This window comes from Argentina anserina, chromosome 6, assembly GCF_933775445.1.
Source record: "Argentina anserina chromosome 6, drPotAnse1.1, whole genome shotgun sequence".
NCBI classification, from domain to species: Eukaryota; Viridiplantae; Streptophyta; class Magnoliopsida; order Rosales; family Rosaceae; genus Argentina; species Argentina anserina.
Genome location: NC_065877.1, coordinates 27,966,787 through 27,978,141, shown reverse-complemented (window position 1 = coordinate 27,978,141; position 11,355 = coordinate 27,966,787). Strand labels below are relative to the sequence as shown.

The following is an 11,355-nucleotide window of genomic DNA, read 5'->3' as shown; positions in this document are numbered from 1 at the left end:
TAAAGAATAACATAGTTTTAATATTTTAGATCGGCTCAAAGTCATATTGTGCAACAGGTAGTGTAAATTTATCATTTCTTTTTTGATTTCCAATTTCAAAACATTTCCTATATGGGGCTCGAAGGCAAACCCAGCGGAGGAAAACCCCCAATGCTCCACGGTGATACACCATTGCATACCGAAGCGGAGGGGCCAGTTTAGAAACCGGGTATCAGGGTATCCTCACGGCTGAAGATAATTCCTCAGGCATGAAACTAATCTCTGACGGGGTCCATGTGAAATTGGTCCAACCCGGTAGTCCATAAACCGGGTACCCTAGCCACAATAATGTCCTTATTGTCCCAACTCAGGCGTATTTTGGCCCAGTTAGAAACAAAGAGGTGTGTAATGTCTCCGCCAACAATCGAACCCCTGACCATGCCACGTTTAAGCACCGGTAAAAGAGGTGTGTAAATTTGTCATTTCTTATTAGAATAATTCTAAAAAAACCAGGTTGTATTAATGTGCATTTAAGTAAAAGTTTGCATACATAATGCTGTGAAAAACGAATGTTCCCACCCCAATTAAGGCGTAACAAGTAATCATCGTTTTGTTTCATTTAGTCGCTACAAATAACTATTGAAAATTACATATAATTAGTTGAATAGAAGTTAACCATGAGATAATTAGACACTTAGGATGAATGATCATATACTGTATAAGAGAAATTTTCATTATATATTTTACCCCACAAGGCACAATGTACGTAGAATCGTAGATTAAAAGAACACACAAAAGATGAAAAGTGAAGTGAAAGAGAGGTGAGGTGAGAGAGTGAGAAACACAAGCACGGGGTGTGACGTTGACTAATTCACTCGCACAGTTCAATCCAACATCCAACACGGCAAATTTGCCACCCATTTCTCCTTTGATTGCGACACCTACGTTCAAATCCAAGACCAAATCCACGAGTAAAATTACTTGTTTAACTCCCAAAAATATGACAGAACAAACTCACGGACGCACACATAGTTGATAGTTCTGAAACATTATAACGGAAAAAATGATCCGTTCTTTACGTAAATCCCGTGATTCTCAAGTTGAGAAAGTAACCATGTTTGGTAAAGAATTTCAGAGTAAATCTCTCCATGGATTTTTCTAATCTGCTTTAATGGCGTTTAAAGCCAAAGCTAACGGTGCCTAACACTGCTGCCATGATCACTCATTTGACTCTAGAAAAAATCAAAACCGTGTGAAGCTGTTGAAAGCTATTGGCTTATTCTGTTCAATATTCTTGATTGAGATTTGATTTCAGCAAAAGGTTGAAAATTTAGTACCAGAGATATTATTATGTATATTGTGATGAGTTGGGTATGTATCATTGTATTTGATTGATTGATTACACACATACGCACACCAACCAAGAGTGTATTGGGTATTTTCTACCTCTACCTAGAAAGAGAGGGGAGACAACAAAGAGAGGAGAGATATAAAAACAATAGCTTTTTTTTTTCTGTGGCTTTGGATTCTTCTGGCAAATCGTGCCTGCCAGCTTTACTTGGCTACTTTGGTTTTTATTATAATCTAATCCGTTGGAGAAGCAAAAATCAGTTTACCAAAAAAAGGAAAAAAGGCCCAAGCTTTGATTAGCTTATTGGGTTCTTTGTGTGGAGTTGAGGAGAGGCAGAGAGTGAGTTTTGGGAGAGAGAGAAGAGAGATGGTGGGGAGCTGGAAGTGGGTTCTGGTTGTGGTCAGCTTGTGCATTTGGGGATGGAGTCCCAGTTCAGTTAATGCTGATACAGATCCATCAGATGGTTAGTGCTTTACCCAACTCCTCTGGTATCATTCTGTTGTTGTTTCTTGGAACAAGATGAGTTTTTTTTTTGTTCTTGTTTTTGTTTTGGTGAGTTAATCTATTGGTTATCTGCATTTTTGAGCTGCTTTTCTGGGTTGGTGTGGTTTTTTGTTTCTTATTGGTATATGCATTGTGGATTTGGCCTTCTTTAGTGTTGTTGAAGTGGATTTTGAGCTGTTTCTGGGGTGTAGATTTGTGTTCATATTGTTGAGTTTGAGTCGTTTCTGAGATGGGGAGGGGCATTAATCAGAGTTACTGGTTATGTGCATCCGCTCTGCTATTAAAGTTGATACCTTGACTTCGCTCACCTTTATCATTTTTTTTTAAATAATTCTGGGTTTGATGAGATTGCTCTTGAGCATTCATGTAATTCGCGCTTCTGGAAAGAGAGCCAATTGATTCTTCTGCTTTATCAAAGAAATGATTGCTTGTCCCTTTACAACTACCATTGGCACTTCATTGAAAAGCAATTGCAGTTCCAACTTTTTTATCACTAAAAAATCATGCTTTGCTTCAATTAGGTAATTGAAACTACTAAGGGATTATTGAAGGATAAGATATGAAAGCATTGTGAGTCCAGGATTTGATTTCCCTGCATGTCTTGCTAACATATTCAGCATGATTGAGTGTACAGTCACAGTTTCAAGATTTCACTTGAGATTCATCATTTTGTAAACATGACACTTTGGTCTACTCATCAATGGTGTGTAACAAAAGTTTTCGTGATGAAATATATGTTGCAGCATGAACTTGAGATTGAAGTATGCTTCTTTTTAAGGAGAAGCTTCCTTGTGAATCATTGTAGAGCTCTTCAGCATTTTTGTTTTCTACTTTTGAAAAATGCTTTAGCTTTAGTGTAGTCTTCTTATAGATTCAATTATCTTGACACTCTTCTAGCTTCTAATGACAAAAAATTATGCGACCCAGAGTAAGTACTGTAAGTTAGTGACTACTATGTTTACATTCGAGAAAGTTAGACATGATATATATTTGTAGGCTTGTAGCATGTTCTTGTTGTCCTACTTGGTTGTGTCTCGACCAAAATTGAGCTCCAGATGTGAATCCAAATTGCCAGTTTTGATTGGAATTTCTCAGTTGCTATCAATTGGTTGGCATGCTCATATCATTGACTTTGACTAATTCAAACTCGCTAGCATTTTAGCTGTTTATGTTTTCTTGTTAGGTAGCTCTAAGATGCCTAGGAGACTTGCTAAACTTTATAATATCTTATTTGTAACACATTCGGTCTGCATCCACATTGTGAAATTCTGGTTTTACTCAGCTTTCATTCTGTGTTGCTTCTACTAATAGCTTCTGTTGCATGTAATATGTACAGTTTCTGCACTCACGGTGATGTATAGTAGCTTAAATTCCCCATCTCAGCTAACCCAATGGAGTGCAAATAGTGGCGGCGACCCATGTGGTCAATCTTGGAAAGGTGTTAAATGTACACGCTCACGAGTAACAGAGATGTAAATATCCACTTAATTGTTTTCATGAATATTTCCTTGTCTCCTTCCAATGAGGGAGTGCTGATTTCTGATACCAGTTCTGTTATTGCTCTTTATTTTCAGTGATTTATCAGGTCTTCAACTTTCTGGATCATTTGGTTATAACCTTCAAAGCTTGACCGCATTAACCAACCTGTAAGATCTATTTCAAATATATCAAGTTGATTAATATTTACTGTTTGCTTTTGATCTCTTCATCTAAGCACTTTGCAGAGACATGAGCAATAATAATCTTGCAGGTGGTATACCTTATAACCTCCCTCCAAACCTGACACGACTGTATGTTTCCTCAACCCTTAATAGATTTTCCTTGTTTCATTGTTCTGCTAATGATTGTATATATTTTTTCAAGTATTTTCTTTTAATTTTTTTTCTCTTTGGTATGAACTATGCAGAAACCTTGGGCGTAACCAATTCACGCAAGGCATCCCTTATTCTGTTTCTTTGATGACTTCTCTTAAATACTTGTAAGAATATGGTTAATTTATTTTTATCATTTTTCTGTCACCACTTATCTGGAAGGTTAAGCCCGACCTTTTTCATTTTCGTTTGGATTGCAGAAACATCAGTCACAATCAGCTTCAGAATACACTGGATGATGTTTTTGGAAAGCTCTCTGACCTTGCCACACTGTGAGATTTCCTTCCACCATTAATCTGAATAAGCTGTAGCTGATATGCTACCCATTTACTTCAAATTTGCGAACTAGCATCTTATTCTCATAAAGGGATTTAGAGTGAAGATATGATATTTTTTAGTGATTCCATATGCTTAAACTAAAAGAAAAGGTAAATACTTTGAAAGTTTTATCCTACATTCTAAGATCTCTGTGTTGAATTATGTTTTGCTAAAGAATCTGTCCACAAATGACAAACATCTCCTTAGCTACTGGGTGCCATAATGCTCATAATAAGTTAAAAATCGAACTAGTGATGCTGATTTCTATTCTTTGTTTCAGGGATCTCTCATTCAATAGTATGCCAGGTAGTCTCCCTGAGAGTTTTAGCTCCCTCTCAAGTCTAAAGACACTGTAAGTGATATGATATTTCCTTGTGGTATTATTTTCTAGTTGATAGTCTCTGACCCCTTTCCTGGATTAATATATTCTTCCAGGGATTTGCAGAACAACCAGTTAACAGGGACTATTAATGTCCTAGCCAATCTCCCTCTTGAGAATCTGTGAGATATACATCATAGTTTTAGTAGTTTTATTGTCTCCCCCACCTGCTTTTTCCCCAAGGTGTCATGTCTTTACATTTGTCTCTTTTTTCTGTTTCTTAGGAATATTGAAAATAATCATTTCACCGGCTGGGTTCCAGAACTGTTGAAAAACATCAACCTGAAGTGAGCATTTTATTGTCAGCTATTGTTGCTTCGATTCCTCAGGGAATTTGTTCACAAATATGATTCTACAAAATCTCATGACAGGAAGGACGGAAACACATGGAACTCAGGTCCTGCACCCCCACCCCCACCTGGTACCCCTCCAACCAGCAAAAACAATGGAAATCGCTCACCTGGAAGTACACCATCAAAAAATGGTGCTACCGAAGGTGGTAAGAAATCTGGAATAGGGGCTGGTGGCATAGCAGGAATAGTGATATCTATTTTTGTTGTTACGGGGATTATAGCATTATTTCTCATAAGGAGAAGATCAAAGAAGTCATCTTCTGATATAGAAAAGATTGATACTCAGCCCTTTGCGCCACTTCCTTCAAATGAAGTAAAAGGTACCTTTGTTTCCTGACATTGAAATTAGTATTATTAGAAATTACCTAAATTTAATTAGATTTGTTCTTCATGTTCTTTCCTTGCATTTCTTTATAATACCATTAATTATTGTACTTATCTAGGTGGGACTTGGTTTTCATTGTTGTGGTGCTGTAAAATCAGCTTATTCAAACTTTATTTAATTGAATTTTATAGTGAGTTTTCCCCGTGCACTATACTGAGTCTAAGTACCCTTTTATCTTTTCCATGATACCGAGGTGTTTTAAGTTAGAAACTCTCACTTATGTCAGACCATGTTCACATATATTTACTTCTTTCTGTATGGCTGACTGATGTAGAAATGAAGTCTGTACAAACCTCTGCCACAGTGGATCTGAAGACCTTTGATGCACCTGCCACGATAAATCTTAGGCCCCCACCTGTTGATCGTCATAAGTCATTCGATGATGAGGAATTCTCAAAGAAGCCCATTGTGGTTAAGAAAACTGTCGCAGCTCCTATAAATGTGACCTCCTATTCAATAGCAGACCTGCAGATGGCTACTGAAAGCTTTAGTGTTGAAAACCTTCTTGGCGAGGGATCTTTTGGACGCGTTTACCGGGCTGAATTTGATGATGGAAAGGTATACTTCGTACATATAGATTTATCTCCTGCCAACTACATTTCATCTTTAGGTCTGTGTTTCATAACTCCTGTCCCTTCAAATTGGTACTCTGCAATTTCAATGCAGGACAGCTTTCTCATATTTTCGTACTTTTCTGGTTGGTGATGATTGAGTTGCTTGCTGATCAGTTAGCTAAGTACCTTTTGGAAAAGAGTAGGAACCAGTTAGGCTTAGTTAAATGCCCCAATTGTTATTGACATAGATGATTTTAGTTTTGTTAAACTTGTATCACAGGTATTCACCAAAAAAACTTATATTGCAGGTTCTTGCTGTTAAGAAATTAGATTCATCTGTCCTTCCAAGTGAATTGTCTGACTATTTCACCGAGATCGTTTCAAACATCTCCCATTTGCATCATGCAAATGTAACAGAGCTGGTGGGTTACTGTTCGGAGCATGGACAGCACCTGCTAGTGTATGAGTTCCATAAAAATGGTTCGCTGCATGATTTCTTGCATCTCTCAGATGAATACACCAAGCCATTGACATGGACTGCCCGGGTTAAGATTGCTTTGGGGACTGCACGAGCACTAGAGTAAGTTTTGTTTTCTCATGAATCAAGTTGGTTGATAAATGGGAGAAATTAGAACCTTCAGCATGAAGCAGAAGTTTTTAATCTCGTACTGCTTTTAAACTTGATGTCTAAATCACAGGTTAAGGTCTCTCCTTGTGTATGGAAAAGTTGTAGCCATTCTATGATATAAAGTTAATGAATTAGTTTAACTAGGAAGTGTATGGATATCAACAATATCACTGCTGCTCCCCTTGACATTGATAGTCTTTATTATGCTTTCACAAATGTGCTATTTAGTACTGACACTGGCATTTATAGGTACTTGCATGAAGTTTGCTCACCATCAATTATTCACAAAAATATAAAGTCAGGCAATATTTTGCTGGATGTGGAGCTGAACCCTCATCTTTCAGACTCCGGTCTTGCAAGTTCCATCCCTAATGCTGATCAGGTAATTAGACATATGATATATCGTGGTTATTTTCCTTTTTCTGCTCGAGACATTGTACATCATTATGTTAGTAATTATCAGCATTTGGCAACACTAAGCTAACACAGATCCACCAGTGTCTAAAATCAGGGGTTATGTAATTGAGCTAGAAGCCTAGAATGATTATGGTACCTCTAGAATAGTTTTCAAAGCTTCCTGATCAGTCCTTAGTAATCTATGACTCAAGTGCAACTGCATCTGTTAGCAAGGAACATACAAATGTCAAACTCCATAGTTGAAAGCACCACTATCTACTTTTCAAAATACACATCATAACTCTAATAAATGCAGCCAGACATTGTGATTCTGCTGCTGATAAGCTGATAATTGATTTCTATAAAATTTCTAATATTTTAAATTTAAAACACGCAGGCATTGGACCACAATGCAGGATCTGGGTACAGTGCCCCTGAAGTCGCGATGTCTGGTCAACATACCCTTAAGAGTGATGTCTACAGTTTTGGAGTGGTTATGCTGGAACTTATTAGTGGGCGCAAACCATTTGATAGGTAAAGTATTTAACAAGCTGGAGCTTATTATTGAGCTTTTTGTGGCTGTCGTATAGAAACTGGTGAAACTGATTTTCATCTTAAAATTCCATAACAGCACAAAGTCTAGATCTGAGCAATCTTTGGTTCGATGGGCAACACCCCAACTCCATGATATCGATGCTCTTTCAAAAATGGTAGACCCAGCACTCAAGGGGCTCTATCCAGTTAAATCTTTGTCACGGTTTGCTGATGTAATAGCTCTCTGTGTCCAGGTAGTGTAACAGTTGAATTATGAACTTCATATGAAATTAGCTTTTAGATATACTGTATCTGATCCTTAACTTCCACCTTTTGTGCAGCCCGAGCCTGAGTTCCGACCACCAATGTCAGAAGTCGTTCAGGCATTGGTTCGATTAGTGCAGCGAGCCAACATGAGCAGGAGAACAGTTGGAAATGATCAAGGGGGGTCCCAGAGAGGCGACAGCACTGATGCACAGGAGGACATGTCTTGAAAGCAAACTTGAGAAGCAACACAGATGCACAATGATGCCATGCCAGAAGCAAAGAGTATGTTTTGCGTTAATTCACCTTGGCTAAACCATATGCTATCAGGTCTGCATACCTGGTAGGATATTTTGTTAATATTTACATAGTTGAGGTAAATCTTTCATTAATTTTTTTTTCTTTTCAAAATTGAATCTGGTGCTGTTTAAAGCAGTTTGGAGTTTGTTTCTAATGATAGTTTCGAATTCTTTGGCGGTATGTATACATTGAATCAGTGCCCGTCGCAGTTTGTAACATAAGCATCACTTTTTGGTTCATCTGTGCCATGGACGCTTTGGTCTCAAATATTTTCTTGTAGGGTGTACAACACTGAAGTAAATAAATTAGAAAATGAGATTCCATTACGTTGCACTTTTCATACTAATTCATATGAGATCCTTTATTTACTGTTATTGACACCGTCCAAACACGAACTGAAAGTACACACCCCAACCATTTAAGACCCTAAAACAAGTACTGTGAAGAGGCAAGAAAATTGGAGTGCACTGTAATTCCTTGGCCTAAAGTTCTTTCAGCAACAATTTTTTTTCCAACAATGTACAGTCGGCAATAGACCATCTTCCATTCACTTCGGCGAAGATGGAAACTTGAAAATTCACTGATCTAACAATCTTTGAAGTCACTCCGGCAAAGGTAGAAACTTGAAACATCACTGACCTTTTTTTAGTACAGCTAGTGCACTAGCACTAAGATATGAAAATCAGTACCAGATGTAAGCATCAAAAATCTCCTTAAGTTTAACCCATTTGTGTAAGTATTGGTAGTCCAAGACTCGAAGGTATGTTTACTCGCCTACTCGGTAGAAGCAATGATGAAGAATATTGATAAACTAGCACTTCCTGCAATTCATGATACCCCCAACTCGATTTTCATCTGAAGTCGGCTGAATTTAGTCTGAATTTTTATTTTTATTTTGCCAATGAAATTCGTACAGTAAACAAGAAAGCAATCAACAGACGAGAGCAGAAAAACCAGGTGAGGACAGCAGGGGCTAGCTCCATCATCAAGAAGAATGTTTTGCTGTGATCATGAGGGGGTGGGAATTGTGCTATCCACTTTGCCCGCCAGACACACATCCTCCATAGTTAGTATTTAAGCTGTCACAAGTGACAACCACTAAACTCCAGAATTTCATTTTGGAGAACCTGCAGATTGCTCGTCAATTCTCCTCTAGCTAGATGTGTAAGCTTATTCGTTTCTACAAGCCTGTGTGAGAGGGTCCGGCTTCATGTATAAGCTGCCCATTACTAATGTTACCTTTTAATATAAAGGAATTGTAATATCAACAATGTTTAGAAGTACCAATATATCTAGGGTTCATTTCAAGCCATGCATATCAGAAACAGAAAAGCAGGACTCTACTTCAATAGAAATAGATCTAAGCGCGCGCGTCATTTAATTATTTCATATATGCTAGTAGATCAGTAGACCTTCTTCTTCTTCTTCTTCTTCTTCTTCAAAAATACAAACAATTATCTAAATTCAACCTAATAACGGATTAATCGACGGAACTGAGGGATGTTGCTCTCTCTCCATATACGATGAGGATACAATCACATAATCTCCTTCCCTCTTGGATTCTACAAACGTACGAAGAGACTACTCAAGAAGATTATCTCTTCATATCCGACGGGGATACAATCTCGTATCAATTTCCCTCTTGGACTCTACACAAAATACTCACTATATATACGAGGCTGCTCAAGACATTAGTCACAACAAAAGCTAAGACATTCTAATCATCTCCACATCTTGATATCTAATGGCATTTAGAAGCAACATCCTGCTCCTTTTTGTGGCGCTCGCTCTCTGTGGTGCTTGTGCTGGTTCTGGGGTTGTTCACAGAGTTGGCGGTCCGGAAGGTTGGGTAGTACCAGTTAATTACAACCAGTGGTCCGCATCAAAAGAGTTTCATGTAGGCGACAGTCTATTATTTTCTTACCTTAAGTCATACCACAACGTGATGGAAGTTACTGAGCAAGCTTTCAAGTCCTGCAACTCTAGCTCTCCCATCGCAACTTATGATTCTGGCTCAGATACAATCATGCTGACAAGGCCTGGCCGCTATTACTTTCTGTGCGGTGCTCCTAATCATTGTGATGGCGGACAGAAAGTTCAGATTGTCGTCAGCCTACCCAAACCTGACAGTCCGGTCTCCTCTCCGAGACCGACACCTTCTGGACTGTCTTCTCCTCCAACTCCGAGCCCGGCACCTTCTAGATTTTCTTCTCCTTCAACTCAGAGCCCGGCACCTTCTTCATCAACTCCGCATCCTCAAGAGAAACCACCAACCTCAGCGGCTCTAACTATTAATGCTCCAAAGCTTGCCCTGGGTTTTGGTTCTGTGCTTGCATTTTGTAATTTGATGTTTTAGATTATAGCATTGGCCAGTGCACCTGTGTTCGTTCATCATCATCGGATAGCGGGAACAGCTAGTTTTGTATTTTCTATAATTATATAGCCAAAAGACTGTGAATACTAAAATTAATTAAAATTAAAATTATATTATAATGAACGATGACCTTTTATCTTATTTCATACAAATTAAAATTAAAATTACTTGACAACTTAACTAGTTTAGTGTTATAGTATATTATGTCAACAAATAAAAATACCATTTTTCTTTTTCAAATAATGAAATATATATTTACTAAACAACATTGATATGTATTTATGAAATTACTCACCAAAACAACAATAAAAAATAATTTTTAAAACGAGACTCACATGTGCTACTCTGGTGCCAAAACTTTTTAGCGCTACTTTTGACACAATAGCACAATAGCTCATGGATTGAAAACAAAGTGTGCCACAATGTGGGAATTGTGGCATAATAGCCTATGGGTTAGAGAAGGCCTGACACCTCTTTAGAGTCTAAAGTACTAGAAAGGTAACAGTGAGAACCACTATATAAATATATAGGTTTTCTGTAATTAAATTTGACCATGGAAGCTCACAATTATGATATCATTCAGAGATGATCCTGAACCAAACAAAAACTAAACCAATATTGATTTCTTAATCAAGCAGAACATCATGTCTCCACATCGTGGTGCTTCAACTAAACAATGAAAGGTAGCCTGAAAAAAAAAAATCCCAGGAGGTTGAGAGAAACAATGATGATTCACATGTCTATGGTGGCTATATGTTTCCCTTCTGAAGAATGAAGACGAGGAGGTTTAGCAAATTCCACCGAGAATTTATGTCTGTTAATCACAGTACTTCCAAGATGAGCACACTTGAGACTCCATACATCGATGTTCTTGGTGATCCGCTCGGTTGCGACTTGCGACTTTCTCAGGTGACTTGTATGCCACCATCAAGGCGTGAGCATCCTCTTGACAATGGCATGTTACGAGGGGTTCCCTGAAAAGAATGATAGGATTTCAGGTGGCCATGAGGTGTGGTTAGGCTCGGCACTTCACTGCAGAGGTACTTTTAACCTTATACATCTCCACGTGGGAATGGATTGAAGGAATGATCACCATGTGGGAATGAATAACTACGAGTCTACGATTGCCTAACTGAACAATTGCAACCCAGTTCTTGGTTTTACT

General features: G+C 38.1%; 2 protein-coding genes across 2 annotated transcripts; both read left to right on the top strand.

The window, feature by feature from the left end:
- The first annotated feature begins 1,569 nt into the window (after positions 1–1,569).
- Positions 1,570–8,142, top strand: LOC126800466 (protein STRUBBELIG-RECEPTOR FAMILY 7). The gene is made up of 16 exons (XM_050527832.1): positions 1,570–1,793; positions 3,171–3,306; positions 3,409–3,480; positions 3,559–3,624; positions 3,741–3,812; positions 3,906–3,977; positions 4,304–4,375; positions 4,459–4,524; positions 4,627–4,689; positions 4,774–5,075; positions 5,415–5,698; positions 6,003–6,274; positions 6,572–6,704; positions 7,116–7,252; positions 7,350–7,506; positions 7,594–8,142. Exons 1-16 carry the CDS (start codon positions 1,697–1,699, stop codon positions 7,744–7,746), a joined length of 2,154 nt encoding a protein of 717 aa, XP_050383789.1. The 5' UTR covers positions 1,570–1,696; the 3' UTR covers positions 7,747–8,142.
- A 1,418-nt stretch (positions 8,143–9,560) lies between these two features.
- Positions 9,561–10,172, top strand: LOC126797206 (uclacyanin 1-like). Its single transcript, XM_050523872.1, has one exon. The coding sequence runs from the start codon at positions 9,561–9,563 to the stop codon at positions 10,170–10,172; it is 612 nt and encodes a 203-aa protein (XP_050379829.1).
- The last annotated feature ends 1,183 nt before the right edge of the window (positions 10,173–11,355 follow it).

Bases quoted from the DNA above. Each gene is read 5' to 3' on its own strand.
- LOC126800466 (XM_050527832.1), top strand. From the start codon at position 1,697: ATGGTGGGGAGCTGGAAGTGGGTTCTGGTTGTGGTCAGCTTGTGCATT. The intron at 3,481-3,558 runs GTAAGATCTATT...AGCACTTTGCAG, and splicing joins TTGACCGCATTAACCAACCT to AGACATGAGCAATAATAATC. The intron at 7,507-7,593 runs GTAGTGTAACAG...CCTTTTGTGCAG, and splicing joins TAATAGCTCTCTGTGTCCAG to CCCGAGCCTGAGTTCCGACC.
- LOC126797206 (XM_050523872.1), top strand. From the start codon at position 9,561: ATGGCATTTAGAAGCAACATCCTGCTCCTTTTTGTGGCGCTCGCTCTC.